Genomic DNA, 18,575 nt, shown 5'->3' on the forward strand with positions numbered 1-18,575 from the left:
ACAGCCTAGCACAGAGATGTAGTTTCCTGGGTGTTGAACGGTGTGATGTAGCATGATGGCTTCACAGCCTAGCACAGAGATGTAGTTTCCTGGGTGTTGAACGGTGTGATGTAGCATGATGGCTTCACAGCCTAGCACAGAGATGTAGTTTCCTGGGTGTTGAACGGTGTGATGTAGCATGATGGCTTCACAGCCTAGCACAGAGATGTAGTTTCCTGGGTGTTGAACGGTGTGATGTAGCACGACGGAGGAGACGCTGTCGTTACGACATGGATTCAGGTGGAGGAGGTTCTGCTCATGGGTTGGTGAGCAGGTAGGAGCTGAATTTATACATTCTGCTTCCAGAATGTACAAAGCTGTGGTTGTGTTCATGAAAATAGTAAATTCAGTGGGCAGGCTGATTGCTAGTGGAATATTTGTAAGGGATGTGTTGGTGCCGATTTCTCCTCTTTCGACTCCTTCGAGAAGGGTGGTAGTTGCGAATCTGCCTCCGTTTATTACGGATGATCAAATCAGGAGAAAGCTGAGTCGGTTTGGTAAGTTTGCTAGCGGTTTCCGTGTCGGCAGGTTTTCAGGCAGATGCCGTTAAGCACGTTGTTTCGTTCCGGAGGCAAGTGTTCATATTTCTATATAACAATGAGCAACAGCTAAATGTGCATTTTAAAGTGAGGCATGGGGAGGGGCTCTACTCAGGGTTTGCCAGAACAGATATTCTACGGTGTTTGAGTGTGGGGATTTGGGGCATAAGAGCTTTGCGTGCCCACATAAAGGCCGTAGACAAGGTGAGGGCACAAGCGCCAGTGGTGTAGATGAGGCTGGGTCTCGTCATGCTGGTGGTGTAGATGAGGCTGGGTCTCGTCTTACTGGTCGTGTAGATGAGGCTGGGTCTAGTCATGCTGGTGGTGTAGATGAGGCTGGGTCTAGTCATACTGGTCGTGTAGATGAGGCTGGGTCTAGTCATGCTGGTGGTGTAGATGAGGCTGGGTCTAGTCATGCTATAGATGGTGGTGTAGATGAGACTGGGTCTAGTCATGCTGGTGGTGTAGATGAGACTGGGTCTCGTCATGCTGGTCATGTAGATAAGGCTGGGTCTCGTCATGCTGGTGGTGTAGCTGAGACTGGGTCTCGTCATGCTGGTGGTGTAGCTGAGGCTGGGTCTCGTCATGCTGGTGGTGTAGATGAGGCTGGGTCTCGTCATGCTGGTGGTGTAGCTGAGGCTGGGTCTAGACATGCTATAGATGGTGGTGTAGCAGAGGCTGGGTCTAGTCATGCTATAGATGGTGGTGTAGCTGAGGCTGGGTCTAGACATGCTATAGATGGTGGTGTAGCTGAGGCTGGGCCTAGTCATGCTGGTGGTGTAGATGAGGCTGGGTCTAGTCATGCTATAGATGGTGGTGTAGCAGAGGCTGGGTCTAGTCATGCTATAGATGGTGGTGTAGCTGAGGCTGGGTCCAGTCATGCTGGTGGTCTAGAGGAGGCTGGGTCTAGTCATGCTGGTGGTGTAGCTCTGGGCCTAGTCATGCTATAGATGGTGGTGTAGCTGAGGCTGGGCCTAGTCATGCTATAGATGGTGATGTAGATGAGGCTGGGTCTAGTCATGCTATAGATGGTGGTGTAGATGAGGCTGGGTCTAGTCATGTTATAGATGGTGGTGTAGATGAGGCTGGGTCTCGTCATGCTATAGATGGTGATGTAGATGAGGCTGGGTCTAGTCATGTTATAGATGGTGGTGTAGATGAGGCTGGGTCTCGTCAAACTATAGATGGTGGTGGTGTAGATGAGGCTAGGCCTAGTCATGCTGGTGGTGTAGATGAGGCTGGGTCTAGTCATGTTATAGATGGTGGTGTAGCTGAGGCTGGGTCTAGTCATGCTATAGATGGTGGTGTAGCTGAGGCTGGGTCTAGTCATGCTATAGATGGTGGTGTAGCTGAGGCTGGGTCTAGTCATGTTATAGATGGTGGTGTAGCTGAGTCTGGGTCTCGTTATGCTGGTCGTGTAGATGAGGCTGGGTCTCGTCATGCTGGTGGTGTAGATGAGGCTGGGTCTCGTCTTGCTGGTCGTGTAGATGAGGCTGGGTCTAGTCATGCTGGTGGTGTAGATGAGGCTGGGTCTAGTAAAGCTATAGATGGTGGTGTAGCTGAGGCTGGGTCTCGTCATGCTATAGATGGTGGTGTAGATGAGGCTGAGTCTCGTCATGCTATAGATGGTGGTGTAGCTGAGGCTGGGTCTCATCATGCTGGTGGTGTAGATGAGGCTGGGTCTCGTCATAAAGGTGGTGTAGCTGAGACTGGGTCTCGTTATGCTGGTCATGTAGATGAGGCTGGGTCTCGTCATGCTGGGGGTGTAGATGAGGCTGGGTCTAGTCATGCTAGAGGTGGTGGTGTAGATGAGGCTGGGTCTCGTCTTGCTGGTCGTGTAGATGAGGCTGGGTCTAGTCATGCTGGTGGTGTAGCTGAGGCTGGGTCTAGTCATGCTAGAGGTGGTGGTGTAGATGAGGCTGGGTCTAGTCATGCTGGTCGTGTAGATGAGGCTGGGTCTAGTCATGCTGGTGGTGTAGCTGAGGCTGGGTCTAGTCATGCTAGAGGTGGTGGTGTAGATGAGGCTGGGTCTCGTCTTGCTGGTCGTGTAGATGAGGCTGGGTCTAGTCATGCTGGTGGTGTAGATGAGGCTGGGTCTAGTAAAGCTATAGATGGTGGTGTAGCTGAGGCTGGGTCTCGTCATGCTATAGATGGTGGTGTAGATGAGGCTGAGTCTCGTCATGCTATAGATGGTGGTGTAGCTGAGGCTGGGTCTCATCATGCTGGTGGTGTAGATGAGGCTGGGTCTCGTCATAAAGGTGGTGTAGCTGAGACTGGGTCTCGTTATGCTGGTCATGTAGATGAGGCTGGGTCTCGTCATGCTGGGGGTGTAGATGAGGCTGGGTCTAGTCATGCTAGAGGTGGTGGTGTAGATGAGGCTGGGTCTCGTCTTGCTGGTCGTGTAGATGAGGCTGGGTCTAGTCATGCTGGTGGTGTAGCTGAGGCTGGGTCTAGTCATGCTAGAGGTGGTGGTGTAGATGAGGCTGGGTCTAGTCATGCTATAGATGGTGGTGTAGCTGAGGCTGGGTCTCGTCATGCTATAGATGGTGGTGTAGATGAGGCTGGGTCTAGTCATGCTATAGATGGTGGTGTAGCGGAGGTTAGGTCTCGTCATGCTATAGATGGTGGTGTAGATGAGGCTGGGTCTCGTCATGCTATAGATGGTGGTGTAGATGAGGCTGGGTCTCGTCATGCTGGTGGTGTAGCTGAGGCTGGGTCTAGTCATGCTATAGATGGTGGTGTAGATGAGGCTGGGTCTAGTCAGGTTATAGATGGTGGTGTAGATGAGGCTGGGTCTCGTCATGCTGGTGGTGTAGCTGAGGCTGGGTCTTGTCATGCTGGTGGTGTAGCTGAGACTGGGTCTCGTCATGCTGGTCGTGTAGATGAGGCTGGGTCTCGTCATGCTGGTGGTGTAGATGAGGCTGGGTCTCGTCTTGCTGGTCGTGTAGATGAGGCTGGGTCTAGTCATGCTGGTGGTGTAGATGAGGCTGGGTCTCGTCATGCTGGTGGTGTAGCTGAGACTGGGTCTCGTCATGCTGGTCGTGTAGATGAGGCTGGGTCTCGTCATGCTGGTGGTGTAGATGAGGCTGGGTCTCGTCTTGCTGGTCGTGTAGATGAGGCTGGGTCTAGTCATGCTGGTGGTGTAGATGAGGCTGGGTCTCGTCATGCTGGTGGTGTAGCTGAGACTGGGTCTCGTCATGCTGGTCGTGTAGATGAGGCTGGGTCTCGTCATGCTGGTGGTGTAGATGAGGCTGGGTCTCGTCATGCTGGTGGTGTAGCTGAGGCTGGGTCTAGACATGCTATAGATGGTGGTGTAGCAGAGGCTGGGTCTAGTCATGCTATAGATGGTGGTGTAGCTGAGGCTGGGTCTAGACATGCTATAGATGGTGGTGTAGCTGAGGCTAGGCCTAGTCATGCTGGTGGTGTAGATGAGGCTGGGTCTAGTCATGCTATAGATGGTGGTGTAGCAGAGGCTGGGTCTAGTCATGCTATAGATGGTGGTGTAGCGGAGGTTAGGTCTCGTCATGCTATAGATGGTGGTGTAGATGAGGCTGGGTCTAGTCATGCTATAGATGGTGGTGTAGCGGAGGTTAGGTCTCGTCATGCTATAGATGGTGGTGTAGATGAGGCTGGGTCTCGTCATGCTATAGATGGTGGTGTAGATGAGGCTGGGTCTCGTCATGCTGGTGGTGTAGCTGAGGCTGGGTCTAGTCATGCTATAGATGGTGGTGTAGATGAGGCTGGGTCTAGTCAGGTTATAGATGGTGGTGTAGATGAGGCTGGGTCTCGTCATGCTGGTGGTGTAGCTGAGGCTGGGTCTTGTCATGCTGGTGGTGTAGCTGAGACTGGGTCTCGTCATGCTGGTCGTGTAGATGAGGCTGGGTCTCGTCATGCTGGTGGTGTAGATGAGGCTGGGTCTCGTCTTGCTGGTCGTGTAGATGAGGCTGGGTCTAGTCATGCTGGTGGTGTAGATGAGGCTGGGTCTCGTCATGCTGGTGGTGTAGCTGAGACTGGGTCTCGTCATGCTGGTCGTGTAGATGAGGCTGGGTCTCGTCATGCTGGTGGTGTAGATGAGGCTGGGTCTCGTCTTGCTGGTCGTGTAGATGAGGCTGGGTCTAGTCATGCTGGTGGTGTAGATGAGGCTGGGTCTCGTCATGCTGGTGGTGTAGCTGAGACTGGGTCTCGTCATGCTGGTCATGTAGATGAGGCTGGGTCTCGTCATGCTGGTGGTGTAGATGAGGCTGGGTCTCGTCATGCTGGTGGTGTAGCTGAGGCTGGGTCTAGACATGCTATAGATGGTGGTGTAGCAGAGGCTGGGTCTAGTCATGCTATAGATGGTGGTGTAGCTGAGGCTGGGTCTAGACATGCTATAGATGGTGGTGTAGCTGAGGCTAGGCCTAGTCATGCTGGTGGTGTAGATGAGGCTGGGTCTAGTCATGCTATAGATGGTGGTGTAGCAGAGGCTGGGTCTAGTCATGCTATAGATGGTGGTGTAGCTGAGGCTGGGTCCAGTCATGCTGGTGGTGTAGCTGAGGCTGGGCCTAGTCATGCTATATATGGTGGTGTAGCTGAGGCTGGGCCTAGTCATGCTATAGATGGTGATGTAGATGAGGCTGGGTCTAGTCATGCTATAGATGGTGGTGTAGATGAGGCTGGGTCTAGTCATGCTGGTGGTGTAGCTGAGGCTGGGCCTAGTCATGCTATATATGGTGGTGTAGCTGAGGCTGGGCCTAGTCATGCTATAGATGGTGATGTAGATGAGGCTGGGTCTAGTCATGCTATAGATGGTGGTGTAGATGAGGCTGGGTCTAGTCATGCTATAGATGGTGGTGTAGCTGAGGCTGGGTCTAGTCATGCTATAGATGGTGATGTAGATGAGGCTGGGTCTAGTCATGCTATAGATGGTGGTGTAGATGAGGCTGGGTCTCGTCATGCTATAGATGGTGATGTAGATGAGGCTGGGTCTAGTCATGTTATAGATGGTGGTGTAGATGAGGCTGGGTCTCGTCATGCTATAGATGGTGGTGTAGCTGAGGCTGGGCCTAGTCATGCTGGTGGTGTAGATGAGGCTGGGTCTAGTCATGCTATAGATGGTGGTGTAGATGAGGCTGGGTCTAGTCAAGTTATAGATGGTGGTGTAGATGAGGCTGGGTCTCGTCATGCTGGTGGTGTAGATGAGGCTGGGTCTAGTCATGCTATAGATGGTGGTGTAGATGAGGCTGGGTCTAGTCAGGTTATAGATGGTGGTGTAGATGAGGCTGGGTCTAGTCATGCTATAGATGGTGGTGTAGATGAGGCTGGGTCTAGTCATGTTATAGATGGTGGTGTAGCTGAGGCTGGGTCTAGTCATGCTATAGATGGTGGTGTAGCTGAGGCTGGGTCTAGTCATGCTATAGATGGTGGTGTAGCTGAGGCTGGGTCTCGGTATGCTGGTGGTGTAGCTGAGGCTGGGTCTAGTCATGTTATAGATGGTGGTGTAGCTGAGACTGGGTCTCGTTATGCTGGTCGTGTAGATGAGGCTGGGTCTCGTCATGCTGGTGGTGTAGACGAGGCTGGGTCTCGTCTTGCTGGTCGTTTAGATGAGGCTGGGTCTAGTCATGCTGGTGGTGTAGATGAGGCTGGGTCTAGTAAAGCTATAGATGGTGGTGTAGCTGAGGCTGGGTCTCGTCATGCTATAGATGGTGGTGTAGATGAGGCTGGGTCTCGTCATGCTATAGATGGTGGTGTAGCTGAGGCTGGGTCTCATCATGCTGGTGGTGTAGATGAGGCTGGGTCTCATCATAAAGGTGGTGTAGCTGAGACTGGGTCTCGTTATGCTGGTCATGTAGATGAGGCTGGGTCTCGTCATGCTGGTGGTGTAGATGAGGCTGGGTCTCGTCTTGCTGGTCGTGTAGATGAGGCTGGGTATAGTCATGCTGGTGGTGTAAATGAGGCTGGGTCTAGTCATGCTATAGATGGTGGTTTAGATGAGGCTGGGTCTCGTCATGCTATAGATGGTGGTGTAGATGAGGCTGGGTCTAGTCAGGTTATAGATGGTGGTGTAGCTGAGGCTGGGTCTAGTCAGGTTATAGATGTTGGTGTAGATGAGGCTGGGTCTAGTCATGCTATAGATGGTGGTGTAGATGAGGCTGGGTCTCGTCATGCTGGTGGTGTAGCTGAGGCTGGGTCTAGTCAGGTTATAGATGGTGGTGTAGATGAGGCTGGGTCTAGTCATGCTATAGATGGTGGTGTAGCTGAGGCTGGGTCTAGTCAGGTTATAGATGGTGGTGTAGCTGAGGCTGGGTCTAGACATGCTATAGATGGTGGTGTAGATTAGGCTGGGTCTAGTCATGCTATAGATGGTGGTGTAGATGAGGCTGGGTCTAGACATGCTATAGATGGTGGTGTAGATGAGGCTGGGTCTCGTCATGCTATAGATGGTGGTGTAGCTGAGGCTGGGCCTAGTCATGCTGGTGGTGTAGCTGAGACTGGGTCTAGACATGCTATAGATGGTGGTGTAGATGAGGCTGGGCCTTGTCATGTTATAGATGGTGGTGTAGCTGAGGCTGGGTCTAGTCAGGTTATAGATGGTGGTGTAGATGAGGCTGGGTCTAGACATGCTATAGATGGTGGTGTAGATGAGGCTGGGCCTAGTCATGTTATAGATGGTGGTGTAGCTGAGGCTGGGTCTAGTCAGGTTATAGATGGTGGTGTAGATGAGGCTGGGTCTAGACATGCTGGTGGTGTAGCTGAGGCTGGGTCTAGTCATGCTATAGATGGTGGTGTAGATGAGGCTGGGTCTAGTCAGGTTATAGATGGTGGTGTAGCTGAGGCTGGGTCTAGACATGCTATAGATGGTGGTGTAGATTAGGCTGGGTCTAGTCATGCTATAGATGGTGGTGTAGATGAGGCTGGGTCTAGACATGCTATAGATGGTGGTGTAGATGAGGCTGGGTCTCGTCATGCTATAGATGGTGGTGTAGCTGAGGCTGGGCCTAGTCATGCTGGTGGTGTAGCTGAGACTGGGTCTAGACATGCTATAGATGGTGGTGTAGATGAGGCTGGGCCTTGTCATGTTATAGATGGTGGTGTAGCTGAGGCTGGGTCTAGTCAGGTTATAGATGGTGGTGTAGATGAGGCTGGGTCTAGACATGCTATAGATGGTGGTGTAGATGAGGCTGGGCCTATTCATGTTATAGATGGTGGTGTAGCTGAGGCTGGGTCTAGTCAGGTTATAGATGGTGGTGTAGATGAGGCTGGGTCTAGACATGCTGGTGGTGTAGCTGAGGCTGGGTCTAGTCATGCTATAGATGGTGGTGTAGATGAGGCTGGGTCTAGTCATGCTATAGATGGTGGTGTAGCTGAGGCTGGGCCTAGTCAGGTTATAGATGGTGGTGTAGATGAGGCTGGGTCTAGACATGCTGGTGGTATAGCTGAGGCTGGGTCTAGTCATGCTATAGATGGTGGTGTAGCTGAGGCTGGGCCTAGTCATGCTATAAATGGTGGTGTAGCTGAGGCTGGGTCTAGTCATGTTATAGATGGTGGTGTAGCTGAGGCTGGGTCTAGTCAGGTTATAGATGGTGGTGTAGATGAGGCTGGGTCTAGACATGCTGGTGGTATAGCTGAGGCTGGGTCTAGTCATGCTATAGATGGTGGTGTAGATGAGGCTGGGTCTAGTCATGCTATAGATGGTGGTGTAGATGAGGCTGGGTCTAGTCATGCTATAGATGGTGGTGTAGCTGAGGCTGGGTCTCGTCATGCTATAGATGGTGGTGTAGATGAGGCTGGGTCTAGTCAGGTTATAGATGGTGGTGTAGATGAGGCTGGGTCTAGTCATGCTATAGATGGTGGTGTAGATGAGGCTGGGTCTAGTCATGCTATAGATGGTGGTGTAGCTGAGGCTGGGTCTCGTCATGCTATAGATGGTGGTGTAGATGAGGCTGGGTCTAGTCAGGTTATAGATGGTGGTGTAGATGAGGCTGGTTCTATTCAGGTTATAGATGGTGGTGTAGATGAGGCTGGGCCTAGTCAGGTTATAGATGGTGGTGTAGCTGAGGCTGGGCCTAGTCAGATTATAGATGGTGGTGTAGCTGAGGCTGGGCCTAGTCAGATTATAGATGGTGGTGTAGCTGAGGCTGGGTCTACATTTACATTACATTTAAGTCATTTAGCAGACGCTCTTATCCAGAGCGACTTACAAATTGGTGAATTCACCTTATGATATCCAGTGGAACAACTACTTTACATTAGTGCATCTAACTATTTTAAGGGGGGGGGGTTAGAAGGATTACTTTATCCTATCCTAGGTATTCCTTAAAGGGGTGGGGTCTCAGGTGTCTCCGGAAGGTGGTGATTGACTCTAGTCAGGTTATAGATGGTGGTGTAGCTGAGGCTGGGTCTAGTCATGCTATAGATGGTGGTGTAGATGAGGCTGGTTCTAGCCATGCTAAAGATGGTGGTGTAGATGAGGCTGGGTCTAGTCATGCTATAGATGGTGGTGTAGATGAGGCTGGGCCTAGTCATGCTGGTGGTGTAGATGAGGCTGGGTCTCGTCTTGCTGGTCGTGTAGATGAGGCTGGGTCTAGTCATGATGGTGGTGTAGATGAGGCTGGGTCTCGTCATGCTATAGATGGTGGTGTAGCTGAGGCTGGGTCTCATCATGCTGGTGGTGTAGATGAGGCTGGGTCTCGTCATGCTGGTGGTGTAGCTGAGACTGGGTCTCGTTATGCTGGTCATGTAGATGAGGCTGGGACTCGTCATGCTGGTGGTGTAGATGAGGCTGGGTCTCGTCTTGCTGGTGGTGTAGATGAGGCTGGGTCTAGTCATGCTGGTGGTGTAGATGAGGCTGGGTCTAGTCATGCTATAGATGGTGGTGTAGATGAGGCTGGGTCTCGTCATGCTATAGATGGTGGTGTAGATGAGGCTGGGTCTAGTCATGCTATAGATGGTGGTGTAGCTAAGGCTGGGTCTAGGCATGCTATAGATGGTGGTGTAGATGAGGCTGGGTCTCGTCATGCTATAGATGGTGGTGTAGATGAGGCTGGGTCTCGGTATGCTGGTGGTGTAGCTGAGGCTGGGCCTGGTCATGCTATAGATGGTGGTGTAGATGAGGCTGGGTCTCGTCATGCTATAGATGGTGGTGTAGCTGAGGCTGGGTCCAGTCATGCTGGTGGTGTAGATGAGGCTGGGTCTAGTCATGCTATAGATGGTGGTGTAGCTGAGGCTGGGTCTAGTCATGTTATAGATGGTGGTGTAGCTGAGGCTGGGTCTCGTCATGCTATAGATGGTGGTGTAGATGAGACTGGGTCTAGTCATTCTATAGATGGTGGTGTAGATGAGGCTGGGCCTAGTCATGCTGGTGGTGTAGCAGAGGCTGGGCCTAGTCATGCTATAGATGGTGGTGTAGCTGAGACTGGGTCTCGTCATGCTGGTGGTGTAGATGAGGCTGGGTCTAGTCATGCTATAGATGGTGGTGTAGATGAGAGTGGGTCTAGTCATGCTATAGATGGTGGTGTAGCTGAGGCTGGGTCTCGTCATGCTATAGATGGTGGTGTATATGAGGCTGGGTCTCGTCATGTTATAGATGGTGGTGTAGATGAGAGTGGGTCTAGTCATGCTATAGATGGTGGTGTAGATGAGGCTGGGTCTCGTCATGCTATACATGGTGGTGTAGATGAGGCTGGGTCTAGTCATGTTATAGATGGTGGTGTAGATGAGGCTGGGTCTCGTCATGCTATAGATGGTGGTGTAGCTGAGGCTGGGTCTCATCATGCTGGTGGTGTAGATGAGGCTGGGTCTCGTCATGCTGGTGGTGTAGCTGAGACTGGGTCTCGTTATGCTGGTCATGTAGATGAGGCTGGGTCTCGTCATGCTGGTGGTTTAGATGAGGCTGGGTCTCGTCTTGCTGGTCGTGTAGATGAGGCTGGGTCTAGTCATGCTGGTGGTGTAGATGAGGCTGGGTCTCGTCATGCTATAGATGGTGTTGTAGCTGAGGCTGGGTCTCATCATGCTGGTGGTGTAGATGAGGCTGGGTCTCGTCATGCTGGTGGTGTAGCTGAGACCGGGTCTCGTTATGCTGGTCATGTAGATGAGGCTGGGTCTCGTCATGCTGGTGGTGTAGATGAGGCTGGGTCTCGTCTTGCTGGTCGTGTAGATGAGGCTGGGTCTAGTCATGCTGGTGGTGTAGATGAGGCTGGGTCTAGTCATGCTATAGATGGTGGTGTAGATGAGGCTGGGTCTCGTCATGCTATAGATGGTGGTGTAGATGAGGCTGGGTCTAGTCATGCTATAGATGGTGGTGTAGCTGAGGCTGGGTCTAGTCATGCTATAGATGGTTGTGTAGATGAGGCTGGGTCTCGTCATGCTATAGATGGTGGTGTGGATGAGGCTGGGTCTCGTCATGCTGGTGGTGTAGCTGAGGCTGGGCCTAGTCATGCTATAGATGGTGGTGTAGATGAGGCTGGGTCTCGTCATGCTATAGATGGTGGTGTAGATGAGGCTGGGTCTCGTCATGCTATAGATGGTGGTGTAGCTGAGGCTGGGTCTCATCATGCTGGTGGTGTAGATGAGGCTGGGTCTCGTCATGCTGGTGGTGTAGCTGAGACTGGGTCTCGTTATGCTGGTCATGTAGATGAGGCTGGGTCTAGTCATGCTGGTGGTGTAGATGAGGCTGGGTCTCGTCTTGCTGGTCGTGTAGATGAGGCTGGGTCTAGTCATGCTGGTGGTGTAGATGAGGCTGGGTCTCGTCATGCTATAGATGGTGTTGTAGCTGAGGCTGGGTCTCATCATGCTGGTGGTGTAGATGAGGCTGGGTCTCGTCATGCTGGTGGTGTAGCTGAGACCGGGTCTCGTTATGCTGGTCATGTAGATGAGGCTGGGTCTCGTCATGCTGGTCGTGTAGATGAGGCTGGGTCTCGTCTTGCTGGTCGTGTAGATGAGGCTGGGTCTAGTCATGCTGGTGGTGTAGCTGAGGCTGGGCCTAGTCATGCTATAGATGGTGGTGTAGATGAGGCTGGGTCTCGTCATGCTATAGATGGTGGTGTAGCTGAGGCTGGGTCTAGTCAGGTTATAGATGGTGGTGTAGCTGAGCCTGGGTCTAGTCAGGTTATAGATGGTGGTGTAGATGAGGCTGGGTCTAGTCATGCTATAGATGGTGGTGTAGATGAGGCTGGGTCTAGTCATGCTATAGATGGTGGTGTAGATGAGGCTGGGTCTAGTCATGCTATAAATGGTGGTGTAGATGAGGCTGGGCCTAGTCATGCTGGTGGTGTAGATGAGACTGGGTCTCGTCAGGCTATAGATGGTGGTGTAGATGAGACTGGGTCTAGTCATGCTGGTGGTGTAGATGAGGCTGGGTCTCGTCATGTTGGTGGTGTAGCTGAGACTGGGTCTCGTTATGCTGGTGGTGTAGATGAGGCTGGGTCTCGTCATGTTGGTGGTGTAGCTGAGACTGGGTCTCGTTATGCTGGTCGTGTAGATGAGGCTGGGTCTCGTCATGCTGGTGGTGTAGATGAGGCTGGGTCTAGACATGTCATAGATGGTGGTGTAGATGAGGCTGGGTCTAGTCATGCTATAGATGGTGGTGTAGCTGAGGCTGGGCCTAGTCAAGCTATAGATGGTGGTGTAGATGAGGCTGGGTCTAGTCATGCTATCGATGGTGGTGTAGCTGAGGCTGGGTCTAGTCATGCTGGTGGTGTAGATGAGGCTGGGTCTCGTCATGTTGGTGGTGTAGCTGAGACTGGGTCTCGTTATGCTGGTCGTGTAGATGAGGCTGGGTCTCGTCATGCTGGTGGTGTAGATGAGGCTGGGTCTCGTCTTGCTGGTCGTGTAGATGAGGCTGGGTCTAGTCATGCTGCTGGTGTAGCTGAGGCTGGGTCTAGTCATGCTAGAGGTGGTGGTGTAGATGAGGCTGGGTCTAGTCATGTCATAGATGGTGGTGTAGATGAGGCTGTGTCTAGTCATGCTATAGATGGTGGTGTAGATGAGGCTGGGCCTAGTCAAGCTATAGATGGTGGTGTAGATGAGGCTGGGTCTAGTCATGCTATAGATGGTGGTGTAGCTGAGGCTGGGTCTCGTCAAACTATAGATGGTGGTGTAGATGAGACTGGGTCTAGTCTTGCTGGTGGTGTAGATGAGGCTGGGTCTCGTCATGCTATAGATGGTGGTGTAGCAGAGGCTGGCTCAATGAGATGGATGCTCCCAGCTCCTTCTTCTTTGGTTTGGAAAGACAGAGCGGTGAAGCCAAGGGTATGTATTGTCTACGGCTGTCGGATGGGCGGGTGACCTCTGTGTTGGGGGAGATGCGGGAGCTGACTTTTATACTGAGTTGTATAGGGCAGAACTGTATGATCCTGTGTGTACTCAGGTTTTGTTTGCAGAACCCTAAGTTCTCTCTGGCACAAAGGGATGAAATGGACATTCCCCTCTCTATCCCTCCATGAATATTCTAACCTGTCAGCTAACGTTGTCATTGTTGTTTTGTTGTGTTGTCCAGAGTGTGGCTGTGTGAATGGAGAGTGTAACAGCGGTCCCGATGGGAACGGAGAGTGCTACTGCCAGCCTCCGTACACTGGGCCCAGGTGTGATCAAGGTAACCCCGCCCTCCTTTACACCAGATACATGAATTGGGCTTGTGCCCCAAATAACACCCTATCCCCTAAATAGTCCACTTATTTTGGCCAGAGCTCTATGGGTCCTAATAAAAAGTAGTGCACTGTGTAGGGAATAGGGTGCCATAGTAGTGCACTATGTAGGGAATAGAATGCCATTTGTGATGCAGCCCAGATATAGTCCATTGATATTGACCCTTACAAAAAAAAGACATGATTTCACATGTAAATGTGCTTTTTTGGAAGACCTCACGTGTTTTTGGAAGACCTCACGTGTTTTTGGAAGACCTCACGTGTTTTTGGAAGACCTCACGTGTTTTTGGAAGAACTCACGTGTTTTTGGAAGACCTCCCGTGTTTTTGGAAGAACTCCCGTGTTTTTGGAAGAACTCACGTGTTTTTGGAAGACCTCACGTGTTTTTGGAAGACCTCCCGTGTTTTTGGAAGAACTCCCGTGTTTTTGGAAGACCTCATGTGTTTTTGGAAGACCTCCCGTGTTTTTGGAAGAACTCCCGTGTTTTTGGAAGACCTCATGTGTTTTTGGAAGAACTCCCGTGTTTTTGGAAGACCTCACGTGTTTTTGGAAGAACTCCCGTGTTTTTGGAAGAACTCACGTGTTTTTGGAAGAACTCACGTGTTTTTGGAAGAACTCCCGTGTTTTTGGAAGAACTCCCGTGTTTTTGGAAGAACTCACGTGTTTTTGGAAGAACTCCCGTGTTTTTGGAAGAACCCCCGTGTTTTTGGAAGAACTCACGTGTTTTTTTGGAAGAACTCCCGTGTTTTTGGAAGAACTCACGTGTTTTTGGAAGAACTCATGTGTTTTTGGAAGATCTCCCGTGTTTTTGGAAGAACTCACGTGTTTTTGGAAGACCTCACGTGTTTTTGGAAGAACTCCCGTGTTTTTGGAAGAACTCCCGTGTTTTTGGAAGAACTCACGTGTTTTTGGAAGACCTCACGTGTTTTTGGAAGACCTCACGTGTTTTTGGAAGACCTCACGTGTTTTTGGAAGACCTCCCGTGTTTTTGGAAGAACTCCCGTGTTTTTGGAAGAACTCACGTGTTTTTGGAAGAACTCACGTGTTTTTGGAAGAACTCACGTGTTTTTGGAAGACCTCCCGTGTTTTTGGAAGACCTCACGTGTTTTTGGAAGACCTCACGTGTTTTTGGAAGACCTCACGTGTTTTTGGAAGACCTCACGTGTTTTTGGAAGACCTCACGTGTTTTTGGAAGACCTCACGTGTTTTTGGAGGACCTCACGTGTTTTTGGAAGATCTCACGTGTTTTTGGAAGAACTCACGTGTTTTTGGAAGAACTCACGTGTTTTTGGAAGAACTCACGTGTTTTTGGAAGAACTCATGTGTTTTTGGAAGAACTCACGTGTTTTTGGAAGAACTCACGTGTTTTTGGAAGACCTCCCGTGTTTTTGGAAGATCTCACGTGTTTTTGGAAGAACTAACGTGTTTTTGGAAGAACTCACGTGTTTTTGGAAGAACTCACGTGTTTTTGGAAGAACTCATGTGTTTTTGGAACACCTGCTCACGTTTTTTCACATATGTAGTTTCATGTTATCACATGTTGTTTTACATGTTGTCACATTGACTTCAAATAAGATCACATAAAAACTGATGGAACATTTCACATGTGAAATTCATGTATTTTTTAAAAAGGGAAACCCAGTTTTCACCTTGTTCTGGACCAGACAAGCTTTCAAAAAATAAAATAAATTGTTTGATGATTGTCATCTTGTTCTCATTTAGTGATCTCATTTAATGATCTCATTTAGTGATCTCATTTAGTGATCTCATTTAGTGATCTCATTTAGTGATCTCATTTAGTGATCTCATTTAACGGTCTCATTTAGTGATTTCGCTCTGGATAAGAGCGTCTGCTAAATGACTTAAATGTAATGTAAATGTAGTGATCTCATTTAGTGATCACGTTTAGTGATCTCATTTAGTGATCTCATTTAGTGATCTCATTTAACGATCTCATTTAGCGATCTCATTTAGCGATCTCATTTAGTGATCACATTTAGTGATCTCATTTAACGATCTAATTTTGTGATCGCATTCAGTGATCTCATTTAACGATCTCATTTAGTGATCTCATTTAACGATCTCATTTAATGATCTCATTTAGTGATCTCATTTAACGATCTCATTTAGTGATCACATTTAGTGATCACATTTAGTGATCTAATTTAGTGATCTCATTTAGTGATCTCATTTAACGATCTCATTTAGCGATCTCATTTAGCGATCTCATTTAGCGATCACATTTAGTGATCTCATTTAACGATCTAATTTAGTGATCTCATTTAGTGATCTCATTTAACGATCTCATTTAGTGATCTCATTTAGTGATCACATTTAGTGATCTCATTTAGTGATCACATTTTGTGATCTCATTTAGTGATCTCATTTAGTGATCTCATTTAGTGATCACATTTAGTGATCTCATTTAGTGATCTCATTTAGTGAAAGGTACTTCAGTAGGTTGGTGTCTACTGATGATGTGTATTGTGTTTCCTCCAGTCTCTGCTGCCTGTAAGAACTGCAGTGCCTACTCCCACTGTAAAGGAGTGGTAGAGAACGCCGTGTGTCAATGTCTTCCTGGGTTTCACAAGACTGGAGACCGTTGCTCAGGTAACAGAGATCATAGATATCACTAGGGTTACACAATTCTACTCTTTCCCAAAATTCATAGGTTTTCAAGAAATGACACTTTGAAGGTTCCCGGAACAGGAGGAAATAAATCAAATCAAATGTATTTATAAAACCCTTCTTACATCAGCTGATATCTCAAAGTGCTGTACAGAAACCCAGCCTAAAACCCCAAACAGCAAGCAATGCAGGTGTAGAAGCACGGTGGCTAGGAAAAACTCCCTAGAAAGGCCAAAACCTAGGAAGAAACCTAGAGAGGAACCAGGCTATGAGGGGTGGCCAGTCCTCTTCTGACTGTGCCGGGTGGAGATTATAACAGAACATGGCCAAAATGTTCAAATGTTCATAAATGACCAGCATGGTCAAATAATAATAATCAGAGTGGTTGTCGAGGGTGCAACAGGTCAGCATCTCAGGAGTAAATGTCAGTTGGCTTTTCATAGCCGATCATTGAGAGTATCTCTACCGCTCCTGCTGTCTCTAGAGAGTTGAAAACAGCAGATGGGACAGGTAGCACGTCAGGTGAACAGGTCAGGGTTCCATAGCCGCAGGCAGAACAGTTGAAACTGGAGCAGCAACATGGCCAGGTGGGCTGGAGACAACAAAGAGTCATCATGCCAGGTAGTCCTGAGGCATGGTCCTAGGGCTCAGGTCCTCCGAGAGAAAGAGAGAAAGAAAGAGAGAAAGAAAGAATTAGAGAGAGCATACTTAAATTCACACAGGACACCGGATAAGACAGGAGAAATACTCCAGATATAACAGACTGACCTTAGCCCCCCGACACATAAACTACTACAGCATAAATACTAGAGGCTGAGACAGGAGGGGTCGGGAGACACTGTGGCCCCATCCGACGATACCCCCGGACAGGGCCAAACAGGCAGGATATAACCCCACCCACTTTGCCAAAGCACAGCCCCCACACCACTAGAGGGATATCTTCAACCACCAACTTACAATCCTGAGACAAGGCTGAGTACAGCCCACAAAGATCTCTCCCACAAAGAAATATGTGTAACAGTGTAGCTTCCGTCCCTCTTCTCACCCCTACCTGGGCTCGAACCAGGGACCCTCTGCACACATCAACAACTGTCCCCCACGAAGCATCGTTACCCTTGCAGAGCAATGGGGAACAACTACTTCAAGGTCTCAGAGTGAGTGACTTCACCGATTGAAACGCTATTAGAGCGCACCCCGTTAACTAGCTAGCCATTTCACACCGGTTACATAAGCAGGAAGTCCGCAATCCCCCACCAGACCTGTTGTCACTGGTCTTACTATGCATGCTGTGTAGACGAAGTAACATGTGATTTCACTATTACATTGACGAGCGTTGAAGACATTTTAGCCTTATTCTTCATTGTTATTTAGGTCAATGTTTTCTATTTAACTTATTCACCTTAAACTTGGAAGCCAAATTATTATATTACATTCTATTCTGCTCTGTTCTATTGTGTTCATTTGTGCTCTGTTCTATCCTGTTGTGTTCTGTTCTATTCTGCTCTGTTCTGATCTGTTCTATTCTGTTCTATTCTGTTCTATTGTGTTCATTTGTGCTCTGTTCTATCCTGTTGTGTTCTGTTCTATTCTGATCTGTTCTATCCTGTTGTGTTCTGTTCTATTCTGATCTGTTCTATCCTGTTGTGTTCTGTTTTATTCTGATCTGTTCTATCCTGTTGTGTTCTGTTCTATTCTGTTCTGTTCTGTTCTGCTCTGTTCTATTCTGTTCTATTCTGTTCTGATCTGTTCTATTCTGCTCTGTTCTGTTCTATTCTGCTCTGTTCTGTTCTATTCTGCTCTGTTCTGATCTGTTCTATTCTGTTCTGATCTGTTCTGCTCTGTTCTGTTCTATTCTGCTCTGTTCTGATCTGTTCTATTCTGTTCTGATCTGTTCTGCTCTGTTCTATTCTGTTCTATTCTGTTCTGATCTGTTCTATTCTGTCCTGATCTGTTCTATTCTGCTCTGTTCTGATCTGTTCTATTCTGCTCTGTTCTGTTCTATTCTGCTCTGTTCTATTCTGTTCTATTCTGTTCTGATCTGTTCTATTCTGTTCTGATCTGTTCTATTCTGCTCTGTTCTGATCTGTTCTATTCTGCTCTGTTCTGTTCTATTCTGCTCTGTTCTGTTCTATTCTGCTCTGTTCTATTCTGTTCTATTCTGTTCTGATCTGTTCTATTCTATTCTGCTCTGATCTGTTCTATTCTATTCTGTTCTATTCTATTCTGCTCTGTTCTATTCTGCTCTGTTCTGTTCTGTTCTATTATATTCTATACTATTCTATTCTGCTCTGTTCTATTCTGCTCTGTTCTATTCTGCTCTGTTCTGTTCTGTTCTATTATATTCTATACTATTCTATTCTGTTCTGCTCTGTTCTATTCTGCTCTGTTCTGTTCTGTTCTATTATATTCTATACTATTCTATTCTGTTCTGTTCTATTCTGCTCTGTTCTGTTCTGTTCTATTCTATTCTATACTATTCTATTCTGCTCTGTTCTATTCTGTTCTATTCTATTCTGCTCTGTTCTGTTCTATTCTGCTCTAATCTAGTCTGTTCTATTCTATTCTGCTCTGTTCTATTATATTCTGCTCTAATCTATTCTGTTCTATTCGGCTCTGCTCTGTTCTATTCTATTCTGCTCTTTTCTATTCCGTTATATTCTGCTCTGTTCTGTTCTATTCTGCTATAATCTATTCTGTTCTATTCTGCTTTATTCTATTCTGTTCTATTCTGCTTTGTTCTGTTCTATTC

At 48.6% G+C, this 18,575-nt stretch overlaps 1 protein-coding gene across 1 annotated transcript in view; it reads left to right on the forward strand.

Annotated features, from left to right (window-relative positions):
• Nucleotides 1–18,575, forward strand: part of stab1 (stabilin 1) — a 336,738-nt gene that overhangs the window by 99,313 nt on the left and 218,850 nt on the right. Inside the window, exons 5-6 of the mRNA XM_071364529.1 lie at nt 13,051–13,146; nt 15,698–15,808. Of these exons, the coding sequence (XP_071220630.1) occupies nt 13,051–13,146; nt 15,698–15,808 (207 nt within the window). The remainder of the gene's footprint in view (nt 1–13,050; nt 13,147–15,697; nt 15,809–18,575) is intronic.

This window comes from Salvelinus alpinus, chromosome 2, assembly GCF_045679555.1.
Source record: "Salvelinus alpinus chromosome 2, SLU_Salpinus.1, whole genome shotgun sequence".
Taxonomy (NCBI): domain Eukaryota; kingdom Metazoa; phylum Chordata; class Actinopteri; order Salmoniformes; family Salmonidae; genus Salvelinus; species Salvelinus alpinus.